This window comes from Sarcophilus harrisii, chromosome 1 (assembly GCF_902635505.1).
Source record: "Sarcophilus harrisii chromosome 1, mSarHar1.11, whole genome shotgun sequence".
Classification (NCBI taxonomy): Eukaryota; Metazoa; Chordata; class Mammalia; order Dasyuromorphia; family Dasyuridae; genus Sarcophilus; species Sarcophilus harrisii.
This window is the reverse complement of record NC_045426.1, coordinates 620,320,448-620,346,848: the sequence shown is the minus strand read 5'-3', so window position 1 is coordinate 620,346,848 and position 26,401 is coordinate 620,320,448. Positions and strand designations below refer to the sequence as shown.

General features: G+C 35.7%; 1 protein-coding gene across 2 annotated transcripts in view; it reads left to right on the top strand.

Annotated features, from left to right (window-relative positions):
• Window positions 1-5,302: 5,302 nt before the first annotated feature.
• Window positions 5,303-26,401, top strand: part of ADCY8 (adenylate cyclase 8) — a 364,885-nt gene continuing 343,786 nt past the window's right edge. For both annotated transcript variants that reach the window (XM_031947205.1, XM_031947204.1), the window contains exon 1: window positions 5,303-6,277. In XM_031947205.1, the coding sequence (XP_031803065.1) occupies window positions 5,312-6,277 (966 nt within the window). In that variant the 5' untranslated portion in view covers window positions 5,303-5,311. The remainder of the gene's footprint in view (window positions 6,278-26,401) is intronic.

Below are 26,401 nucleotides of genomic sequence, written 5' to 3'. Positions count from 1 at the left end.
AAGGCTTGGGTTCAAGACCCATGTCTAATATTGGCTCTCTAACTATAGGTTTGGTGTTCCAGTTGTTTTCTGTCATTTCCAACTCTTTGCTATCCCATTCTTGGCAAACATACTACAGTGACTTGCCATTTCCTTCTCTATCTCATTTTACAGATGAGAAAGTGGTTCAATTGATAAAAGAAACTGCCAAAAGGCAAATTTAAGTTGATATGAAAGGGACCAGAGCTCTTCCAAAGTGTAATGGGCTGTTTCATTGGAGCTCTTCAAACATAAATTGAATTACCACTTGTTAGAGGAGATTCTAGAAGGGATTATTTTCCAAGTATTAGTAAGATTAGGTTACTACAAGATTCAATTATGGGATTCTGTGAATATATGACAGATATCTGCTATAAATTTATTAATACTAAATGCTTTTTGATTGATAGGTCAAATGCTTATTTTATACTTTATTTACAACAGCATCTGTATATATTTGAAAATTTTATGTGTGTGTATCTGTGGGAATATAAACAAATGCATGTATATCTGGAATCCTGCAACTGTCTAGAAAACTGTCCTCACTGAAAATATCTTTCATCAATTTAGATGATGTACTTCTCTTAAATTTATATTTTTAAGAGAGTTGTCTGGACGTGCAAGGTGTTTAAGGAATTCGCCCTAGTTCACATGGCCCATATTATCTGATGTGCAAGTTGGCCAAGTCTTCCAAAGGCTAAACAAGCCTGCTGGTTAATGGATACACAACACATTATCTATTTTGTCTATAAAAGGCAGGTTTGCAAAATGATTACACTGAGACATTTCATAAGACAGTGAATACTATTTCACAGATTCTAGTCTGGAAATCTGATGGAAGATTGTTATATACATTTAGCTTTAAGGACCCCTGGGCAAGAGGTTTTCCCCACTTGATGATTCTATTCATGGACTTTGATAACCAGTAAATGAAACACAACTATATTCTGTGTGTATTATTTTAAAATCAAATATTATAATCTACTACTGCAAAAGAGAAAGCCTTCCAGGTTCATTTAAAGAGATGGTCCTCCTCAATACTGTTTCACTGCCATTAAATTCAAACTCTATGATAATGAAATTACTTAAGTTTCTTTTTTCAGGTTACTTTATTCATTCATCATTTTATGCCTTTAAAAAAATAGATGCTATATCAACTCATTAATTTGCATTCATTATTTTTTATGCTTGAGAAATCATATTAGGAAGCACTCTGGTTGGAAGAACATTTGAGTATGGCAAATTTCATTTGAATTCAAACCTGTACTGTATTTGGGCTAAAAATACAGAGCCCTGAGGGAAGTTAATAAAAAAAAAAAAAATGAAGGGGTCTGTTCCTTTGCCAAAGTTGTAAATGTGCCCATTTAGAATAAGGCCCTGGATGGGGAGGAGTGAGGGAACATACCAGAAACAGCTGGAGAAGTGAATCCATTTCTCTAGATGAACAAGGAATATTTAATAATAACACATTTCTCTACTGCCTTAAAATTTATCAACCATTCTCTTCAGAACAACCCAGTGAGGATTATCTTTCTTTTTTCTGTATCATTTACTCTGTCTAAATAAAGCAACAGGGAAATACTTAAACCTAATTTTGAACAGATAAAAGAAAAATGGAGAAAGACAAAAGCAATCTCCCTCCCCTCTTTAAATGCCCACCCATATTGTTTGTTTAAAGAAGAACATGTCACAACTTCTTTGAGATATTTATAGTACTGATAATTGGAGTGGGCTTAGGGATACATATTCTCTACTAAGATATTGGTGTTAAAACAGAATATTCTTTTCTTTCCTGTGCAAATACTTATAAATTCATCTTATAGATAGAATTGAAGTAGAAAAAAAGTATTTAGGTAAACCTCTATTCTGATATTATTATGAACATTTTGGGAGCAGTGAGGCAACCCCATTAAATTTCCAATGGATTAGAATCAAAGCTGATTTCTTCAGTGTTTCAAGTAGGTATTTAGCAAATCCTAGAAATCACAGTTTAAGCAAGGGGAAAAACTGAATATTCTCTCTTCTCTTTCTAAATATTACTTTTGTGATGTTCTAATGTGTTTATTGAGGGGGTTTGCATTTATTTAAAAGTCAAGTCTCCTATTAGACTGTAATAAGTTCCATTAACTCCTCCAGCACAATGTTCTGTATACAGTGGGTACTTCATGAATTCCCAAAGCATGGGTACTCATATGCTGAATTATCTCCAGGTTCCTTACATGTCTGGTCTGAAATTCATCAAAAAGTATGTGCAAAGAAGCACATATATATCACAGGAGAGCACACGCTAGAGATTAGAGGACAACTGTAGAGTCTAAGAGAATTCTGTGTCCAATGTCATCAATTCTCTTTTCTCCGGGACTGCAATGGAAGTGAATCGTTCCCTTAGGCGATGGGAAGATCACTACTTTTGGAGATGAGGTGGTTCTGATGGGAACAGTTAGATGGTCATTTTTGCCAAAAGGGTAGGGGAAAAGAAGCCTGAACCTGCCGTCACTAGGCATCAGCTGACAGTGCAGTCCCTGGCACTTCTGGTCAGGCAGTGGAAGACAGCAACCACGGCAGCAGCAGCAATAACAGTGGCTGACGCCTCTTCAACTATCTCGGAATCTGGACCGCTGGCGCGCCCTCTGCAGCAACCAGAAATCTTTAGGGTCTCCCAAGCAGCCTGCTGGAGCGCGGGAAAACTGCATTCTAGTGGCCTCGGGCATTGGGATGGGGCTGGGATCACTGAGGCTTTGTTTGATCCTGTTCTGGGAAAACCTGGAAGAAATCAGCTGAACTGTTTTACCCGATTAAATTCTGAGCTCTCAGCTAGGCAAATGTATCAGAGGGCTCCTTACCTGATACCGAAGGGAGTTTTTTCAACCCCCCACCCTCACCGCACCCCATTTCCACTGAAATTCTGAATTAAATGAATAATGTGACGTCCAGAGACAGTCTGATCCTTTCATTTTTAAATGCGAGAACGGAACCCGTTTATGAACTGGAAAACTTATGCAAGTCAAGGGGTTTGTTCCTTTGCCAAAATTGTAAATGAGCCCATTTAGCATAAAGGCCTTGGGTGGGAGGGAGGGATGTGAATCAATTTCCCGAAAAGAGCAAGGAATATTTAACTTAATAACTCATTTCCCGGCTGCTTTAAAATTCGTCTACAACATATATGTATATACATATATATGCATATGTTATATGCATATGTGTATGTATGAGTAGGTAGACACACAAAGTTGTCTAAAGCACTGCAAAATGACTTGTCCAAGGTCACAGACAGTATGTGATAAAGACAGACGACCTCAGGTTTCCCCAGGGGCTACATGACAAGTTTTTCAGCAGGATATTCTCCATTTGAAGTTTGGAAGTTATTTTCTATTCTCAGTGGTCCCAATGAGAAACCTATGCTTTTGCATTTTCCAAGAACAGAGAAAAGGGAAGGTGAGGGCCAGAAAGTAAGGAGACTTTTGCTCAAGTTTGAATCCTTCTCTCTCTCTGGGAAAAGGTCTAGGCTAAAATGGAGATCAACTAGAACCCTTGGGATTTTGCACTTTGTAGCCAGTAGCCACTGCGGACACTCAAAGTGGGGACAAACATCAACCGCTCACTAGACAGAGTTGAGTTTTAAGCTCGTAGAGAAAACCCGTAGCCCTTGCTCATTGATCAGTTTCCCCAGGGAAGTGTGCTGTGGGTGCAGACATTACATTTCTCATTTTCCACTCAAGCCTCTGAGTTACCGAAAATAGATTTGGAAAAAATGTCCACCTTCTTCGAGACCTTGATTTATTTTTCCTATGAGTAATCATTTTTCGTTCCTCTGTCGCTTTCAGGGGGCCGAAGATTTTCAGTTCCCCCAGACCTCGTTAAATATCACGAATGATTGCATTTTCCCCTGAAACGTTCTTCTAAACTGGTTCATTTAGTGCCACATTTACTCCCTAGCGCTAGAGATATCCCTGCTGTTATCCTCTAGTGTCTTCCTTTTCTTCTCTCTACTACTTTCACCTTCTCCACCACCCAATCCTATATATAACGCACGCCCCTTTTAGTCTCTCAAGGCCACCGTATAGATGGCTGGATTCTGGACAATACTAGTTTATTCTATATTGGGCCAGTTTTGTTTAGAAGACAGTCGAGACACTTCTACCCTTGTCCTACGCCACTCCCCCGCCTTTCTCTTCTTGCTCCTCCCTCTTTCCCTGCTTTCCCCCTTCCACCTTCTTTTTCTGTCTTAATGTATCCAAGAGTACCAAGGGAAGAGAGATAGGATAGACTGACTGAATCCTCGAATCCGCAAGTGGAGTCTTTCGCTTCTCTTTATAAACGAGCCAGGGGTATGGGAACCGCCCCCATCTTCTCCACCCTCCTTACCCCCCACCTCCACCTCAGGAAACAAACAGCCAAACCTAATATTGCCCTAAACGCCCTCAACCTGAAAGAGGAGGGTAGAGAAAGGGACTGAGAAGCGACCAGCTGCAGACTTCCTCTCACTAATTAACTGCTTTTTGATTTACTAAGCCCAGCGCCCACCTCCCTTCGGATCCCTCCAGTGGGACACGCAGACACCCCCTCCCTTTACCTTCATCCTCCATACTCCTTCTCTCCCCTTCCCATCTGGTCAGCCCGGCTTCCCATCCCCACTGAATGGAGTTCTCCGATGTGCGGTGCCCCAGCGGCCGCTAGGAACTTCCCACCATCCACCGGACACCCCCCAAAGCCCCCATTTTTCAAAGGATGCAGCAGCGCCGTGGGCGGCTGGGAGACCACGGCTGCGGACAGACCAGGCTGGCGCACAGCAGAAGCAGCAGCAGCAGCAGCGACGGTGGAGGCAGCGGCAGTGGCAGCATTCAGGTGCCGGGGTGGCTCTCGAGGAGCAAAGGCTTCACTACTGAGACGAGCCCTGGGGGCAGTGTCTCGGAGAGCCCCGGCCTCTGCAAATAGCCGCGGCCGCCTCGCGCCAAAGTGGGGCGGCTAAAGGAGGAGAAAGAGGAGGAAGAAGAAAGCCACAGTTCTTGGTGCTGGAGCGTACGGCGTGCTAAGATAGGGGCTGCGTTCCTCCAGGTTCCCCTTACCCCCAGTGACTGGATCATGAACGTCCTCACTGGCGTCACCTTCCGAGGACGAAAGGACAGCGGTATGCTAGACTAGAGCTTTGGCGCCCTTTCTCAACTCCTCTGGTTTCTTTTTCTTTCGTTTTTCTTTCTTTTCTTTCTTTCTTTTTTAATATAAAGGAACTCCCACCCCCTGGGGCGCTCCACCACCTTCCCTGTCTTCGCCTAGCCTCCCAGGTCCAGGCGCTATGGAGTTATCCGATGTTCGCTGCTTAAGCAGCACGGAAGAACTCTACACCATTAACCCGACACCCCCGGCCAGCGGAGGTAGCGGGGGGAGCGGTAGCGGAGCCGGAGGTGGCTCACGACCCCAGAGGCTGCTGTGGCAAACTGCGGTGCGACACATTACGGAACAGCGCTTCATCCACCAGAGCGGTGTCTGCGGCGGGAACGGAAAGGCTAGCGACCCTGGCGGCCCTAACCACCACGCGCCCCACCTCCAGCAAGCTCCAGCCCTCCCCCTCTACCCTCTGGGCCAGCCGGGGCGTCTGGGTTCGGCCGGGAAGGGCGGTCATAACAACGGGGGTGGCCCCACCAAAGTCTTCCCGGAGCGGAGGGGCAGCAGCAGTGACTTGGGCTTCCTGCACCTCGACTGCGCTCCCAGCAACTCGGATTTCTTTCTCAATTGGGGTTATACCTACCGAGGGGTGATCTTCCCCACCCTGCGGAACTCCTTTAAGTCCCGGGACCTGGAGCGGCTCTACCAGCTCTATTTCCTGGGACAGCGGCGCAAATCCGAGGTGGTCATGAACATCCTGGACGTGTTGACCAAACTGACCTTGCTCGTGCTTCACCTGACCCTAGCATCGGCCCCCATGGACCCCCTCAAAGGCATCCTTCTGGGCTTCTTTACAGGCATCGAGGTGGTCATCTGTGCTTTGGTGGTTGTCAGGAAGGACACCACTTCATACACGTACCTACAGTATAGTGGGCTGGTGACCTGGGTGGCCATGACGACTCAGATCCTGGCCGCCGGACTGGGCTACGGACTCCTAGGTGATGGGATTGGCTATGTGCTCTTCACTCTCTTCGCCACCTACAGCATGCTGCCGCTGCCCCTCACCTGGGCGATCCTTGCGGGGTTGGTCACATCTCTAGTGCAAATCATCCTGGAACTTATCATCCCCCGATTGGCAGTGAATTCCATCAACCAGGTACCTCTCCCTAGCTCTTTTCTGCCTCAGGCTTCTGGGAAGCCTCGTGGTTATTTATTAGTGTATTCTTCACAGAGTGACAGAATGTTCACAATGACCTCTAAGATCATCCTTCTCTCTCCAATTGCAGACTTCTTTGAATAATGTTTATTTGACGGTTTTTACACGATAACACGCATACACACACACACACACACACACACACACATACACACCTCCCATACCTCCACCTTTGACTTAACTTTTAATACTCTGGAAAGAGCAGAGGGGAGATGCACTGATTCCTAATCTATACTAAGCACAATAGATATCATTAAGAAACTGAAGTAGTGGACTAGAAAATCTTTAAGCCTCCTTCCAGGTCAAAAATCCTAAATACAATGTTTGAAGTGTGGACTGTGCAGAGGACCTGACTGAGATATTGATTTTACTAATTATTTGTGTGTGATCTTAACTCAATTTTTTCTGGCCTCAATTTCTTCATCTGTAAAATAAAGACATTTGGGTCCCTTTCAGTTCTGAGTTTATGAACTCATTTTCACTTCACTTTTATTTCTGATGTCTTTCTTCTAAATTATCATATTCCCCATACTTCTCTCCCAGTCCCACCCCTTTTACAATATGTTCTAATTGGGAAATATTTTCTGAGAACTTTTGGACTGTGAAGAAGTTTAAATAAAGTAGTAACAGTGGTATTTTACATGTGTATAGCATATACTTTCATATTTATTCACCTATGCTGAGTGAAGTTCAATTCTTTGAATTTAAAAGGTGGGAGGGAAGGAAGAAGTAGGATTAGTATTTCTTGGGAGGGGAAGTTTATCTCAGTAATTTGAAACATTCAGGCAAAAAGGGGATCTTCTACAGCTCTCCATTCATTATTCTTCTAGCATAGGATTTCTTCAGAATATCTGAGCTAGGGATGAAAGTTATCATTGCATTTGTATATGGAACTAATGGGGAGTTTTCCCCACTTTATTCAACTAACCCTAATAAATAGAATGATATCCCAACTATTCCTTTGCCTTATACCACATTTGTAGTTGAAGAATGTGGGGAAGAGGGAGAAGGGTCCCAAAGTCAAGGAGTACCTCTATTATATTTTTATTAGAATATTGTTTCGTTTTCATCCCCTCTTACAACCTTTAAAATTTCATGTTTGTGGTAATTTGGCTTTATGTTATTTTGCATGGTTCTAGTGAACAGACCTGGCAAATGCTAAACATAAGATTCATTCAGTTGAACTGAAGGCATGTTTTTTAGAACTTTAGTGCTTCTAAAATAATTTACTCATTGTTGATCTTCAGGTTGTGTTGTCAGTTTGGGATTCTGTTTCTTCTTTGATAACCACATCCATTTGCTCTCATTGCTTATCTAGATGTTTGTTCTTAGAGAAGTTTTTTTTAGGATTTAGTCTTTCTGGCGAATACATGAAGTTTATAACACATGTGACTGATCACTGAGTATGGCTTGCTGGAAAAATTGAACTTAAAGATGATTTAAAATGATAAAAGAGTGATTTTTAGAAATCATAACCTTCAAAATTAACTTCAATAAATTTTTTATTACCTTTGGGGAGTGATCCAAGTAGGATGGAGGATAGTTTGGTCAACAGCATTACTGGATTTTCTGAAATGTACTCATAGTTCTATCACCTTTTGAATATGGATTTCAACAGTTTCAAAATACATCTTTCCTGCTAAATAACTCTTTTCTTCCTCTGCTATTCTCACATAAAAAATTACTTTAACAAATATTTGTGGTGTGTGTATTAGAGGGGAAATGAGAAATAGACAGACAGACATTGAGGAAGAGACAGAGACCAAAGAAAGGAGATGAGGATTACTATATGTTATTTCTTCTATCTGGTAATTTGAAGAAACTATATTCTAATCCATGTCTTGACAAACTTCCTTTCACATTATATTCTTTGTTGATAGTGTCAACATTACTAAAATACTTCATTTAGAAACTAAATAGCATTGGACATAACATGCAGATACTTCCAGGTGGCAAACTGAATAGTTTCAAAGTACAAAATTTCATAGTCATATTTCATTTTTACTGTGAAATAAATCTATAAAGTCAATTAATTCATACTCCTTATTTTAATGTCATTCAAATGTTACCAATACGTGTTTTAAAATGAACACAACCTTTTTCTTTAATTCTCATCCCAAATAATTCTTCATTGAATGATAATTTACATGAATCTTAGCCCAGAAAATACATACTAACTTAACTTCATAACTTTTTAAAATGCATATTAGTTGATTATTTAGTATGTAATGGTACCATTAGTCTCTCAGGGTGTCTGATTGCCCTTAACCTTTGGTGAAAGTCCAGGGAGCTCTCCTCCAGCTGGAGGTGCTGAATATTCCTCCACTAATTGGTTTGTAAAAATCTATTCTTTGGCTCCCTCTAGTGTTCTCATTGTCTTCAAAATGTCCCTCCCCTTTACTTTTAAATAGATTTGGGGTGCTGATATTTATTTTTTCTTATAACACTTTTTTTAAAAGCAATATCTCCTGCAGTTATCTTCTTCAACTTAATGATACCCCCAAACATTGAAATGCATTTTGGGCTCATACAGTAAGAGGATGACTTTGAATGTGGCATCTATCTTGGACAGTACACCAGTTTCTTGCAGGTTTCTTCTAGATCAGGGAATTCTTATCCTTTTTTTTTTGTTGTTGTAGTATCATATACCCCTTTGAAAATCTCATAAAGCCTATAAATTCATTCTAAAGAAAATTTTAATGAACAAAATAAAATTCATAGAATTAGAAGAGAAGTCAATTATGTTGAAATGTAGTTATAGATAAATTATAGGTAAGAAAAGTTCACAGGACCCAGGTTAAGAACTTTTGTTATAGATGGTGAACTATTTTGTAAACAATTTCTGCATTTGACAATATCAAAAAGTCAAATGACTTGATAACTCATGTAAAATAAGAAAAAAAGCCCTCCAACTTGTGATTTCAGTAGTGACATTTCTCAACCAAAGTAACTCTCAAGCCCCATCATTGCCATAGTAAATGCTCTTCACAAATTGTTTTCACACACACACACACACATATACACACAATTTTGTGATTTTCCTGATCATGACACTGTTGGAAGTTTAACTAAACTGGTTCTCAGATGGAGAACACAAGCGGATTTGCCATTGCGTTAACTGTCAGTTTACATGCCATTGCTGTAACATTCAAGAATCTCAGCACTACAGTCACGTTGTTTTGAATCTTGAGAGATGAATTTTAATGGCCAAGATTGTAATTGTATATACACATATAAACCCTCATTTAAGTATATTGAATGTAAACATCTTAGGGGTCCAAATAGTAATTTATGTATAGTAACTCTTTGAGATTTACTCTGGATATTTGTGGATAGCTATAAATTTTTCATAAAGGAAAAGTAAGGTGTCACCAACTATGATACATGAATGAACATTTACTGAAGGAGCTAAGAAAAGACAATATGTTAGATAAATGACTGGAACCCAGGCAGGCGGCTATTCTTCTGTAACTTCATCATCTCTCTCAGCAGGGTACAGGCTTATCATCTGACAGCCACAGACCCTGGGATCACATCCCATTTCAAAATTAATTTTGACTTCCATTAAGAGAAGTGCTCATGTTAACTTAACATCTTCAAAAAAAAAAATCAGGAAACATAAAAATGGAGCTCAGAATCAATGCATCTTTAGCAGCTGTTTTGTCTCTTTGAAAAGCCAGTCTCTAAATGTACAAATAATTTCAATTATTGTTTCTATTAAAGTCAGTGATATGAGAAGCTTCTACCTTCTTCCCTCCTTCCTCACCAACAAGGAAATAAGATGTGTGACATAGTATAAAATAACAAAGCTGTCATTCTCTTCCTGCACAAAATAAAAAGAGACTAGGCCATAGTGTTCTCTCTGATATATAGAGTGCCTAGTCCTAGTGAGACAAGATTAGAAAATGCTTCCTAAAAATATCACCCAGAACCCACAAAGAGGTGGTTTATTTCTGCCCCACCCCAAAGGCAAAAGGTTAGAATAAAGTCAGCCCTTTCTCATTTACAAAGAATTATGTCTCAGGACAGACCTATCCTTCCTATAGCTTTCTTCTTCCTCTGTGGGGTGGAATTAATTCCCGAAGGATATTGGTGGGTCAAAAGGCTCCTTTATTTCTCTGCTCACCTGAGCTTTGCCATTAGTTGTAAAACTGATGCTCCCTTGAGTAGCAATGTCTCCCCAAAGGTGGATCAGTTTCATGACAACAAAAGAGTAGAATATATCTGATACAGTCCAAGGACAAGCATTTCTTTGCCCTCTATCTGCTGTCGCTGACTTCCTACTCAACCTAAATTAATGAATTGCCCTGTTGTTTTAGTTTATCCATCTGTCAATTCATGACAGAGTGACTTCTTGTGGATACATATAGAGGCACCTGGGGCTGATAATGTTGACTGGGCTATTAGAAGAATTAGAGATGATTTAAATACTGTTGCTATCATTATTAGTACTTTTTAAATTGCTGTTGAGAATTATAAACTCCCTGGTATTTGATTGTTACCTAATTATCATTCAACAGCTTGTAAGTGATGAGGTGGGTGGAAATCATTGTAGAGGTTGGACATTGATATTCAACAATAGTTCACAGGAAAAATGATGATCTGGGACTTTCCTTTGGTGGATCCAAAAATGTACTTCATTAATCTTCTTGGTAAGGTTGATAACTTCAGAGCAGTGAAATGATTTGTCTGGTAGGCAAATAAAAGTATCCTTCAAATAGGAGAGGACTAGTTCTTGCCAAAGTCAAATGACATGAATTTTAGCACATGACTTTTATTCCCATCTCTTAGCCACTCCAGTCTAAATTTAATCCCACTTAATAATTGAAAGAAATATAAAATCATATCAACCTACCATGGTAATGCTTTGTTGTTGTTTTTCCTTGAACATTTTTTTATGAATCTTTTTTGGATCAGATCAAAAGTGTTTGGGGATTATTATTATTTGTTTTTTTTTTTATTTTTTTACTGAAGTGATTGGGGCTCAGTGACTTGCCCAGGGCACATAGTAAGTGTTAAGTGTCTGAGATCAGATTTGAACTCAGGTCCTCCTGACTTCAAGGCTGGTGCTCTATCCATTGTGCCACCTAGCTGCCCTGTATGTGTATGTTTACTGTATATTGCTAATACTATGAATCAAGATTTGACTTGGTATAGAAACCAAAAAAGTAAAAACAAAATGACCAATGTCTTACTCATCCCAACTCATATCATATAATCAAAATTTCTCTACTTTGTTCTTAAAAAATGTCATGTTTGCTAAATCATCTCATTTTGGATTTGAGATAGTCTCTTCCAAAGAAAAAAGTGAATATTCCACAACTGAATTAGTCAAGGTCCCAGCTGAATTTATCTCTATATTTTATAGAGTACATTTATTTGAAAAATCTATGGCACTTTGCTTGTACATTTTTCTCCAGCAAATTCTTAAAGTTTTTTTTTTTTTTTTTTTTTTAATGATTGCAGCATCCCAGCATGCCTGAGGGAACAAAAATACCTCTCCAATAAACAGATTTGAGTGTCAACCTTCCCTGGGGATTCCTATGAATGCCAGAGAATGGAAATATTATTCTTTTACTAGTGAAAAATATCTTGAGACTATCCTTTTAAATTTTCTCTGGTGGATGTAGGGTGGAAGAAAGGGCTTTAGCATATGATGGCTATGTGGAGTACAAAATATCTAGTTAAATTTCCCCTAATTAGTTTTTGCCACCTTTACCCTGCCATTTTTAATGGGTTCAGGTTTCAGGTTTAGGGCAATTCATAATCTGCTGATTCAACTTGCTTTCTTCTTAATTGAATTATCAGTTTATTTTTCTTCACATCCAGTAGCATCACCTAATTGGTATCAGTGGGTCAGAGCATAATTATATTCAAATTTGGGGTTAGGGAAAGCTACTTGGGTGAGAAGGTATATAAGTATGAATATGAAAGGTGGGAGCTGTACTTTTCTCCTGAAGCAGCTGCAGAAATGACCTGTTTAATAGAGCAAACACATTAGTCATATTTACACTTTGATGATTGATGGCATTTTAAGAGCTCATCAAAAATGAGTGAAACCAAGCATAAAAATGAAAGATGCACACGCAAAAAATCACTTGTCCCAAACTCAGTGCAGCAAGGAAAGATTTGTAATCAAAGGTCATTGCTGTGATCAAACAGCTATGACATTTTGCTGTTGTCTAAATACTTCCTATGATTGCAGTCTTGTCATTTAATTAATCCAGATGTTTTTGATCTGATCCAAATTATATGTACAATACAATGACAATGAACATCTCAGAAAAGCTTGCTTTGGGCTAAGAAACGTATATTGACCCAGTGAATGACCCTTAGCTAGGATCGTATCAGGAATCAGTGGATGATCCTCATTTGACTCTTGATTGTAAAGTGTGGCTTCCTCTTTATCCCTACTTCCCACTCTGATGGTTAAAGCAAGAGGAAAATTCAAGGTTGGAAAGGCAACGAATTTTGTGGTACAAAGGTTCTTATGGATTATGCAAATTATATTTTCCTTCGCATTTTCTGAGATACTCTGAAAGGCATAGTCTTCTTTGGCTAGAGTGCAACAATAGAAAATGAAAAGCCAATGTAAAAGTGAGTGAGCAGTGCTTCCTGTGGAAATGTAATTGGATTTACACACTCAGATCATATCATGTGAGTTGTGTTTATAAGGAACTATTTTAAGAAGTCAGTTACTTAAATAGCACTTTCTGTGTCAGGTTTTTTCACTGCAAAATTTTTCACAGTTGGCCCTATTGGGCAAAGGAAGAATGCAGAATAGATGAATTAATTGCTTTTGTACCAAATTTTCTGAGGAGACACTGCAGCATCCTTGTGAAGAAAAACCATTTAAAAAAAAATAACTATTGACTATTCTATTTGGATCTTATCAATGGATTGTGCTTAGATGAATTTGAATTTTCTGGCTTCTTTGTGAAATGCATATTGGAAATTGAGTAAGAATATATGTGACTCAATATCTGGATTAATGTATGTGACCCAATATTTGGGTTGCATATTTTCCTGTGTGTATTATTCGTGTCAAATTGTTGGTATTTTATTTTCCTTTTTGTTCCTTATCTTAGGTGTTAATAATTGTACAAATGTCTTGCAAGCAAAATTTTCTATATATCCAGATTAGGAGATAAAGTTCTGAAGAGAACATTCCAAATTTCAGTGAAGACATGACGCTAAATCATATTGCTTTCCTCCTTCCCATAAACCATCCTGGCCACTTTGGGATTAGTAATTCTTAAAAACCATTTTTTCTATGAAAAGGTTATGTCATATGAAATAAAAAATTAAATTATACTCCAAGAACCATTCTATTTTGATAATGAAAGATTCCTTTTCATTGTAGTTGATTTTGTAATCAACTGGGATAAGCATTTCAATGTATTTTTTTGTTTGTTTGTGATTGCATTCCCAAAATATAGGATCTCCTAAAAATATGAAAGCAAAGGACTATCTAATTAAAATATTTAAAATATATTTTTTTTCTCTTCTGACTCTGAATGTGGAGGGAAAATGTAATAAGAAAAACTACTTTCTTATGAGTAAATTTCTTTGCATAGAGTGACATAGTAATAAGGGACTGGTCTTAAGAGTCAAGTGTAAGTGGGTTCAAGTGTTGTCTATGAAATATTGCTACAGACTATGAGTGAGAACATGCAAGTACTTAAACTATTAGTACTCCAGAAAACTCTCAAAAGTTATGCATTATAGATGAGTTATAGGTCTGTAAAGGTGGAAAAAGTTCTGTACCTGAAATTCCTCACACTCAAGAATTCATAGTTCTAAACAAAACAAACCAAAAAAAAAAAAAAAGAGTAAATTACAGTACTTACATTGTTTATCACATGGAGAAGAGAAGATGTTTAAGGAACGTGATAGGTGTCTTCACAAAGGAAACACGAGAAAGGTAAATCTAGGAAATCTTGATTCCAAATGTACAAATGGACATAAGTGTTTTCCTAAATGTGACCAAAAGCCTGCAGTCAAATACACTGTACCTTGACTCTGATGTCATGATATAATTGGTCCTCTTCATGTATGAAAGATGAAAATCAATAACATCTGTTTGTAGTAGAGTATGCTTTAGATGATATAACGTGGGACCAATGGAGAGAAATTGTAGAAGACAATATCTGAATCCATATAAAGAACTTAATAGTTATTACTGCTCAAAATGATTCACTTTTTTTTTTTTTTTTTTTTTTTGGCGTAAGTCCTTCATCTCTGAAAGTCTTCAAGAAAAGGTTGGATGCATATGTGTGAGGGATGTTGGAGAAGGAATTCTATTACTAAATGAGAGGTTAGGTTCAGTGACATTTCCTACTCCAAGATCTTATGAAATTAAGTCAATAATATATTAATCCTTACACAGAACCTTATCATCCATTTTTTTTTAATGGATAAACATGCCAGGAAAATTATTGTGAGATTTTAAGGTATAGAAAGGATTAAGAGAGGGAATGTGATATGAAATTAATGTGGAGAAAAAGGAAAACTATTTTTATTTTACTTTTTTAATTTTAATTTTTAGTTTTGAATTCTCTCCCTCCATTTTATCCCTTCCCCTCCCATTGAGTAAGAAAGAAATGATTCATGTGAAACATATTTCCACATTAGCCATGTTATCTCCCTGTTTTTAAATAAGGCATCCCCCTAAGTTTCTTTACCCAAAGAACTGCTGCTAACAGCTGGTGTCTATTTCATTTATGCTTGTCTTTTAGACAGGGACTTGAAGCAAAAACCACCTCAAAGACCGTGTAATTGCAGGTAGTTTTAATTTAATAAATTAGTTTCCAACATGATCCTTGTGAAAATCATTATTTATCTTTGTTTACTCATTCATTCAATGCTAATACCTTTTTTAAAGTGTTCTAAGAGATTTTGTGACTTTGAAAAGAACTAAACAGTCACTTTCATTCTGTTAAGATTAATTTCAAAGGAAAAAAATTAAGCATGGACTTGACCCCTTCTCCAGGTTAGGTACAGGTCCATTACTTATATGGCTACATATCTTTTTATTACCTATTATTATTTTATTAACTTTTATTAACTAGTGAAATTTTCATAATAGAAAGTATTCAAGTAGAGGCTGGATGAGTCATTGTCAAAGTTATAATAGAAAAAAGTGCTTTAAGACCTTGCTAGGAGGTGAAATGTACAGAATATACAGTACAGAGACTGGAGTCTGGAAAACTCATTTTTCTGAGTTCAAATCTAGTCCCAGATACTTACTAATTGTATATCCCTTAGCAAGGAATTTGAACTTTTTTGCCTCAGTTTCTTCATCTGTCAATGAGTTGGACAAGGAAATGGTAAACCAGTCTAATATTTTTGCCAAGAAAATTTCAAATAAAGTCATAAAGAGTTGAACACAATAAAAATGCCACAGCAAAAACAAAAAAGAGATTTGCTGTTTGTAGCTTAAGGGTCCCTTACAACTTAAGGAATCAGTGATTTTGTGATCTTTTGACTAAATCCTTATCTACAAACAGATTTATATTCAACATCAATAGGCATGAAAAAACCAAAGGAGCTAAAGTGATGGTATGAGAGGAGACCTGACTAAGCAGGAAAGTATCATGTAATTCATTCCAGGCTTACTTAGTAGAATGCAGTATTTAATGGATCATCATTTTCACAGGAGGAATGAGACATAAGTAGATGTGGGTACTCTGCACTAGCCACAAATACTCAGAAGCCTTTGAAATTCACTTTTTATTGTGATAGTTATATACTGCCCACACACACACACACACACACACACACACACACACACAAACACACATACACAAATTGACATTTATGGGAACCTTCCCACCTATGATACTTTTAAGAACTTTGGGGGTTAGAGCTGGCATTTAGAAATAGAGGAAGAATGTAGTCATTGTCAAAGCACATAGGGCCCAAACTAAGTTAAAGACATATTCGAGAGAAGGGAGTAAAGAAACAATACTTGTTAATTAAACAAGAAAACAAAACTAAACTAAACTAAAACTAGGGCATGGTTCATAGCCCTTATGAACAAAAACAGAGAAAAATCATTTTATTGAAGTGTTACATGACATGTCACTCTCACCTGTGGCTCCAAGAAATGTAGCACGTACAATAAAACTCCCTCAACAGATGAGATAAACCAAGTAGAAAGCAAGTGAGTTTTGAGGATGTCTACTCCAAGCATGTGGAGACTTCCTCTGGCAGAATGGGTAGATAACAAAAATTTGTTCTATTGGCCATGAAGATGGCTGAAACAGGTGCTGGGCAGTACTTAGACCTTGGTCAGATGTCAGAGACACAAAAGTCATCATAGCATCCTGAGCCATTACCAGTCTTCCTGGCTTTAGTCTTGCCACTGGACTTTGATGACTCTGGAAAAGAAAGTGAGGCTGTCTACTTGTGCAATTCTGGCTTACTTGCTTCCAACCTGTCAGAACTTACACTTTGCTCATAGTTTCTAAGAATTCAAAGATATCCCCATTCCATAATAAGATATCAGAGTATTCAACACATCATCCCATGATGTCATTGGACTTCTTTGAAAACAAAACACAACAACAACAACAACAACAACAACAACAACAACAACTACTACTACTACTACTACTACTACTACTACCACTACCATCACCAGCACTACTACTACCATAATTAAATTCCATCTTTCATGACTAGACATGCCCAGAAACTACCAGTACTTTCAGGACTTCTAGTCCTTCTAGGACACAACTTGCTATGTGTTCTAAAATAAATTATTTAGCTTCCATAGGTCTCAATTGTAATAGAGAGTGGTTGGAATAAGTTCCCTTGAAACTTTATATTTCTATGATTCTTATGCTAGTAACTTCATTTATATATTCACTCCAGAGAGTGAATTTTTTCTAGTTTATTTGTTTCCCAAATCATTTGGTGACAAATGTGAGGAAATTTTTACATTAAAGGGAGAGTGGTTATGGAGTGATTAGTAGCAATTGAACTATTCATTGTTTCATAAAACAGAAGATGCTTGAGTTCTCACAGTTTTTTTTTTTCAAGAAAATTAATTATCCAAAAATTTAATCTTCTAAAATTTAATTTTACTGATAAAAATATTTCTTTAATTCTTGACCACTCCATTTATTGATCAGACATCCCCAAATGGGTTTGATTTTTTTTTGAATGAGTTCACAAGCTTAGTTCATGCTGATTATGCTTTCTGCATGAGAGAAAGTGTGTTCACCCTACCACCATATAGCCATTGCCAGGGCACTTCATCTTCCTCTTTCCCTGCCCCATCTATTTGTCCATCTAAGGTAAAATAAAATAATAAAAAAGGACAATATTGGTCACTGAAAGGAAACTCCTTCCTCCTTTTAATGTTATTAACTATGCCTCCAGAGTTAATCCTCTGATGCTTATTTAGAGCAAAGAACCAGAAATGTGAATTTCTACTACATACATGTCAGAAAATCCATAAATATAGACTGTAGAGTAGAAATAACTCATATGTACATTCAGATGATTTATTCCAGCTAAAAAGCAACCCAAGACAAAAAGTTTGCTGACCTGAATTAATTAAATTAACTATTTTCCTTAAATATATTAGTGCAATCATTATCATATTTTCCTATCATTTTAATTTGCCTATATATATATACATATATATATATACATATATATATATATACATATATACATACAAGCAATATTTATTCAACAGACTTTTTAAGAACTTATATACAAAATACTGTGGTAGTCAGCAAAAATAAATAAGGCACAACCATTGTTTCAAGGAGTTTCTAGCCTAACTGTGGAGTTGTTTATTTGCAGAGAAATCTAATATTGCACAATAATTAATGCAAAGCATGATATACCAAGAAAATTATAAAGTTGCAAACTTTTGGACTAAGTGAAATGAAACAAACATCATTTAATACAAGAGAAACCAAAGAAACCATTTGGAGGATGCTGAAGCAGCAGACAACAATTAGAATTATCCAAAGATAAGATGGGTTTTCTTGGAAAGTTGCTGTGTTCTCCCCTCAATGCACATCTTCACTTATAAAAATATATTGGATCTGGTACAGGGAATCCTTTTTCAACTATGAATTGAGCTAAGGGATCATTAGGTCTTTTTAACTCTATAATTCTTTGGCTTTCTGTGTGCTTCCTAGAGGAGATAAGAAGCAAGCTCCTTGAAGACAGGTACCATTTAATTGTTTTGGTCTCTTTATTTCCAATCTATCATAATTCTTTGCATATAGGAGATACTAAACTACTGTTTATTGATTATAATTGAATGAAATAGAATTTAATTAATTTATTCAATATATAGTCATTAAGTCCTTAGTATATTTTAGGCACTACACTATCACTGGGAATGCATAGAGTTCATATTCTGTTTATGGGGAAAACAATAGATTCACAGAGAAGCATAGCCAAAGTAGATACAAAAGAATTTAAGTGGGAGATGGCAGTTACATGTAGGGGGATTTGGAAAGGCTTTTTATGAGAGACTGCAATTGATCTGAGCCTTTGGAGGGGAAATTAATTATTGTGTCAGACAAAAGATGGAAAACATGGCAAGCATGTGGGATAGCCTATGCACAGAAAAATATGAAATTTTGACTGAAACAAGGAGTGCTTGATGGATATTAATGAGAGATTGGTCTGCAGTGATAAATTAGAACTAGACTAAGAGTTAATTTAAATATAGAGAAAAAGGTTGTATTGCATTCTAGAAACAATAGCCACCACTGAAGTTTAAATTCTACTGTCATAGTGTAGTTGAAAGAGCAACAAAATATCACGTAAAAGAAGCGAATTTAGAATCAGGACATGGGTGTATATCCTGATTCTTCTGTCTAAGTAGAGCAAGTCACAATATTTCTAGGGCTTCTGTTTTCCAAACAATAAAATAGAGGATAGACTAGATTATCACTAAGCTTTCTTCCAAGTCTTAAATCCTATAATTATATTATGTTAAAATAAAACTGAATTAATGAGGTAAATCTAATAACAAGACATTTAACAGGGAATAAATTAAAGTCCTATGTTTGGTTTAAGTACATAAACTGGACAGGATCAATTAAAAGGAAATATGTCTAGACATTAGTTCATGTGGAAATGATCTGCAAATCTCAATATGCTTCCAAAGTGTGACATGAAAGTCAAAAACTTGACATGGTCTCAGGATATTTTCAATAGTTTCAATCCAATTTAAGATACAGTACAGTAAGCATTTATTAAATATACAAACAATAATGGATTCTAGTGATATAAAAATAAAAATGTCATAATCCTTGTTCAAGGGGAGGCTGATGTTCTAATATAAGAATAAGAAATATACACAGATAAGTATACTATAAATTGCAATGAAGTAGGTGAGGTCAAGTAGAGGTCAACATCCAAAGCAAGGCAACATGTAAATAGATAAATATATGTTTGCATCAGAACATATCAGAGATAACATTAATTGATCTTGGTGTGCCCCATTTTGAGACAAAATATTGAAGATTAGTGATGTAGGCAAAGGATATCAGAATGTTAATAAAGATAAAAATCTGTCATGTTAGGATTAATTAAATTAGAAGAGAAGAAATAGGAGAGACACAATTTTTCAGTCAATATTTGATGAGAAAATATGGGAAGATAAATTAGAATTACTCTGCTTTAATTCAACAAACAGACTTAGGAACAATATAAAAGCTATGGAAAGGCAGATTTCATCTCGGCATAAGTAATAACTCGACAAAGTTCTACTCTGATCTTTTATGTTGTTGTGGAGGCATACTTAGACTATCATGTTTGAAATATTTTGAATGTAATCCCTGAAATAGATTAAGTTCACTTTCTAAGCACCAGTCCAGGCAAGTATGAAGAAGCGCATGTTCATATCTGATAATGAAATTGATCTCTTCATCATTAATTCTATGATCATATATATCTATGAAACACAGATGGCATAGGGGATAGAAAACTAGATTTGGAGTCAGGGGGACTTGAGTTTGAATCCTGTCTCAGATACTTTTTAGCTGTGAGACTCTGGATAAGTAATGTAACATCTACCAGTCCCAGTTTCCTTATCCTATCTAAGAACACTAAGCAATGTATTTGATTTCTTTTATGCATAGAAACTTGGTGAATATAGTCTATTCTTGTGAAGCCTCTAGGGATATTACCAAAATAGGATTTTCAACTGCATAAAAGAAAATATACTTCATTACAATGGGAAATAATTATATTGAAATATAGTTTTCATAATACTAAGGAAAAATCATGAACCACAATTTAAAGATCCCTGTACTGCAGGAGTTATATTATATTAGTCTTGATATTTGGAAATTGTACTTCAGGAAACATGTTCTAAGGTTCTTTTTTTAAAGAGAAAAGGAAGAAAAAGAAAGAAAGAAAGAAAGAAAGGGAGGAAAAAGGAAGAAGGAAGAAAAAAGGAAGGAGGAAGGAGAAAGGAAAGAAGGAAGAAGGAAGGAAGGAAGGAAGAAGGAAGGAAGGAAGAAGGAAGGGAGGGAAGAAGGAAGGAAGCAAGGAAGGAAGGAAGAAAAGAAGAAGGAACCTTAAACAATGTCACTTAATTTGTTTCTTTATCTGCAAAAAGAAGTGGTTGTACTAGATAACTTCTTGAGTTAACTTTCAACTGTATATCTATGTTACTGTGATCATATCCATAGATTTCAAGCACTCTGTCATACAGACTATTTTCTTCTGGATGATCCCCATCTTGTCAGTGTCCTTCCTAAATAGCAGTACCAAGAATAGAATACCAGACACAAACTGACCAAGCCAGTATACTGTGAGACTATCACATCTCTTTTCTTGGAAGCTATGACTTTTAGTACAGTCCACAATGATTTTAGTGATCCTGCTTGGCCATATTACACTGATTATTCATATTGAAATTTTAATACAAAAATTCCTTGTTTTCAGAAAAAAACTAAATTTTCTAACTACCTTAAGTACCTCAGAGGATAAAGCACTACTTCTAAAATGAAGACATGAATTCAAATCTCTGAACAAATCACTTAACCCTGTTTGTCTCAATTTTCTCATTTGTAAAATGAGCTTGGGGAGGACATGCCAAGCCACTGTAGTATCTCTGCCAAGAAAACCTTAAATGACGTCACAAAGAGGCAGATACTATTTCATTGACTGAGCAACAACAAAAGACATCAGAATAATCCAGTCTTAACTCAAAATAGAATGTTAGCTCAGTGGAATAAATTAAGTACATAATATATTGTAGTAAATGACCATAGTAGTCTAGTGCTGATAAACCCAAGGATCTGAGCATTTTATAAAAATTACAGGGAAAATAGGAAAATCATTTGACATAAATGAGGCACAGAACATTATCTCACACTGAATAATAAAATGTCAAAATTGATAAATGTTTTAGACAAAAGGAGTAATGTAAGAAAATCAATGGGTGCATGAAAATGTATGCATGTATAAGGGAAGATTTCATAAACAAGAGATAGAGAGGATTACAAGAAGTAAAGTAGATAATTATCCACTTTTAAACATATATATATATATATATATATGAAATTATAAAACTTTTTATACAAATAAAACTAATACAGCAAAAATTAGGGAGAAATCAGGAAACGGGGAAATTTTTACAGCAATTTTCTTTGATAAAGGCCTCATTTCTCTAATATTTATGGAATTTATCCAAATTTATAAACAGAAGTGCCATTCCCCAGTTGATAAACCATCAAAGAATAACAATAGTCAGTTTTAAGCTGAAATCAAAGCTATAGTCACATAAAAATGTTTTTACTATTTATTAGAAAAATTCAAATGAAAACAATTCTGATATGCCTCCTCACAGCTGTCAGATTGGCTTATGTGATAGAAAAGATAAATGACAAATACTGGAGGGGCAATGGAAAGTTTGACACATTAATGCACTATCGGTGAATCTGTAAACTAATCCAAGCACTCTGAAAAGCAATCTGGAATAACCAAAGAGTTATAGAACGCTGCATACCTTTTGACCAGGTAATATGATTAGTAGGTCTGTATTTCAAAGACAGCAAAGAAAATGGAAAAGAATCTGTTCGCACCATATTCATAGCAGCTCCCCTACCCCCCTTTTTTTTGGTAAAGAATTGGAAATCAAAGAAATACCATCAGTTGGAGAATGGCTGGGAAAATTGTGGTGTATGTTTGTGGTGGACTGTTGTGTTATAAGAAATTAAAGACATAATAATTTCAGAAGAATAAAAAATTGGGAGTAGTTATATGAATCCAGGAGAAATGATTTGAGCAGAACCAGGAGAACACTATACATAGTAACAGCAATATTGTAAGAATGATCAGCTATGAATGACTTAGTTACTTTGATTAAGACAATGATTCCAGACAATTTCAAAGTGCCTACAATGAAAAATTCTTTCCACCTCCAGAGAAAATGCTGATGAACTCTGAATGCACATAGAAATATACTTTTTTTATCCTTATTTTTCTATTTTATTTTGTTTGAATTTTCTTTTACAACATTGCAAACATGAAAATATGTTTTCAGTGACTTCACAGGTATAACTGAAGTAAAATTGTTTCCATTTTCAAGAAGGGGTGAAGGTTGAGAGATAGAACTCAAAAAAAAAAAAAAACAATTAAAACAGTTTCATATGCTGAAGTTGTGAACTGTTTCTACCATTTTTTTTTAGTTGATTCCCTAGCATTCTTTATGTATAGCATCACATCATCTGAAAAGAGTGATAATTTGGTTTCCTCATGACCTACTCTGTTTCCTTTAATCTCTTTTTCTTCTCTTATTGCCAAAGCTAACATTTCTAATACAATATTGAATACTAATGGTGATAGTGGACAACCTTGTTCACCCCTGATCTTATTGGGAATGGTCCTAGTTTGTTCCCAGTACATATAACGCTAACTGATGGTTTTAGATAAATGCTACTGATCTTTTTAAGGTAAAGTAAATTCATTCCTATACTCTCTAGAGTTTTTAATAGGAATGGGTATTGTATTTTATTGAATGCTTTTTCCGCATCTATTGAGATAATCATATGATTTTTGTTGGTTTGGTTATTGATATGGTCAATTATGTTCATAGTGTTCCTAATATTGAAACAGCCCTGCATCAAATATAAATACTACTTGATCATAGTGTATTATCCTGGGGATCCTTTCTGTAATCACTTTGCTAATATTTTATTTAAGATTGTTGCATCAATATTCCTTACTGGAAATTAATCTATAATTTTCTTTCTCTGTTTTCACCCTACCTGGTTTAGGTATTAGCTCCATATCTGTGTCAGAAAAGGAATTTGGTAGGACTTCTTTCCCTATTTTTAAAAAAATACTTTGTATAGTATTGGAATTAATTGTTCTTTAAATATTTGGTAGAATTCATATGTAAATTCATCTGGCCCTGGAGATTTTTTCTTAGGGAGTCTATTAACAATTCGTTCTATTTCTTTTTCTAAAATGGGACTATTTAAATAATTTATTTCTTCTTCTGTTAATCTGGATATTTCACATTTTTGTAGGTGTTCCTCCCTTTCACATAGATTATCAGCTTTATTGACATATAGATGGTCAAAATAACTCCTAATTATTGCTCTAATTTCCTCTTCATTGGTGAAAAATTCTTTTTTCATTTTTTAGACTAACAATTTGATTTCCTTCTTTCCTTTTTCTAATCATATTAACTAAAGATTTGTTATTTTGTTAGTTTTATTCATATAAAGAAATTCTTAGTTTTATTTATTATTTCAATAATATTGTTATTTTGAATTTTATTAATCTCCCCTTTTATTTTTAGAATTTCAAATTTGGTATTTGAAAAATGCAGGTGGACAAAAATAGAGGGATTGGGAATTCTATGTAGTGGTTCATAGTCATCTCCCAAAGTTCTTTCGCTGGGTGTAGCTGGTTCAATTCATTACTATTCTACTGGAACTGATTTGGTTCATCTCATTGCTGAAGAGGGCCACATCCATTCGAATTAATCATCATATAGTATTGTTGTTGAAGTATATAATGATTTCCTAGTCCTACTGATTTCACTCAGCATCAGTTCATGTAAATCTCTTCAGGCCTTTCTGAAATCATCCTGCTGGTCATTTCTTACAAAACAGTAATGTTCCATGATATTCATATACTACAATTTATTCAGCCACTCTCCAATTAATGGGCATCCACTCAGTTTTCAGTTTCTGGCCTCTACAAAGAGGGCTGCCACAAATACTCTTGCACATACAAGTCCATTTCCCTTCTTTAAAATTTCTTTGGGATATAAGCCCAGTAGTAACGCTGCTGGATCAAAGGGTATGCACAGTTTGATAACTTTTTTGAGCGTAATTCCAAATCGCTCTCCAGAATAGCTAGATGTATTCACAATTCCACTAACAATGTATCAGTGTCTCAGTTTTCCCACATCCCCTCCAACATTCTACATTATCTTTCCCTGTCATTCTAGCCAAACTGACAGGTGTGTAGTGGTATCTCAGAGTTGTCTTAATTTGTATTTCTCTGATTAATAATGACTTGGAGCATCTTTTCATATGGCTAGAAATAGTTTCAATTTCTTCATCTGAGAATTGTCTGTTGCTATCCTTTGACTATTTATCAATTGGAGAATGGCTTGCTTTCTTATAAATTAGAGTCAATTCTCTATATATTTTGGAAATGAGGCCTTTATCAGAAGCTTTAACTGTAAAAATGTTTTCCCATTTTATTACTTCACTTCTAATCTTGTCGGCAGTTAGTTTTGTTTGTACAAAAACTTTTCAGTTTGGTATAATCGAAATTTTCTATTTTGTGATCAATAATGATCTCCTAGTTTATCCTTTTAACACTATTCCTGCCATCTTTTCTTTAATCAAGAAAAGCTAAATTTGGTGTTACTGAATATAACTTAGAAATATTTAATTAAAAATAAGAATACAATGGATCATAGATCATGTTAATATGTGGTATTCCAAGTGAAATATTCAAAAGTTCTCATTTTTATTTGTTTGACATTATTTTTTAAATCAAGTTACCCTACATTAATCTTTTTTTCTACCAGCTGCTCTCTCCCCCTTTTTTTTCTACTTATTTTCTTTTAATGAGAAGTGGTACTAGTAGGTACGACCTACTATCAGAAAAGTTAGTTTTGTTTGTGTCTTCTTCACAAGTTGTTAATTAGAAAATCCTGGTCTCATCTTCTGCTTCTATGGAGTCCTTTATGCTGTCACAATTTTCCTTTTCTACTAAAGATTTATAATTCCAACTCTTCCCTCTGTGACCTGTCTATTAAAAAAGTAATTTTCTTAGTTTCTCTCCATCCTACATATCTCCTCTCTCAATTTCTAATGTCTTTTCCTTAACAGGTTTTTCACATGGTCAGTTAATTTCTTTGAAACTTTATTTCTTTTGTAGAATTTGTCACTTTTGTATTCCAATTAATCTTATTTCCTGTTAACAATATCATATTTCGATTTCTTTTTCTCATAAACCAGAAGTAGTCTTGTGCTATTCTGATTTTTACTATTGATTATGAAAGGTTTTTTGTCATTGTTGCTTACAAAATGTGTTGATAATATAATTGCAAACTTTGACTACAATATTTCTTGGGGATTTGGACATAAAGTTTATTTTGTATGTTTTGTAGAATCAATTTAAATTTATAATTTATTAGATATTTCAAACATTTCTAGATATGCAGTTTTCCTACATGATATTTTGAAGTATGAACCTCATTTTTCCATCATCCTTTTTCCAAAAAGAATTATAATCCTTAGATTTTCCCCCATATTTTTGTTTTATAAAGCTCTCACATATTCTTCCTGTGTTGTTTTTTGATTTTGTTTAATTAACTTTTCTTCTGCCTCAGCACTTTTTCATTCCAGTTTTATCATTTTTTATTACAATTTGTGTTTTGGAGAAGTATACTCTTAGTCTGAAATATTTAATTTTATTGATTGTGGTTGATTTTTCTTAAAAAATAACATTTTCCCTTATTTCTTTAACATTTTAATTTTAATTTTCTGTGTTATATATTAGTAATTCATTGAGTGGTTCTTTAATTGCTTGTTGATTTTT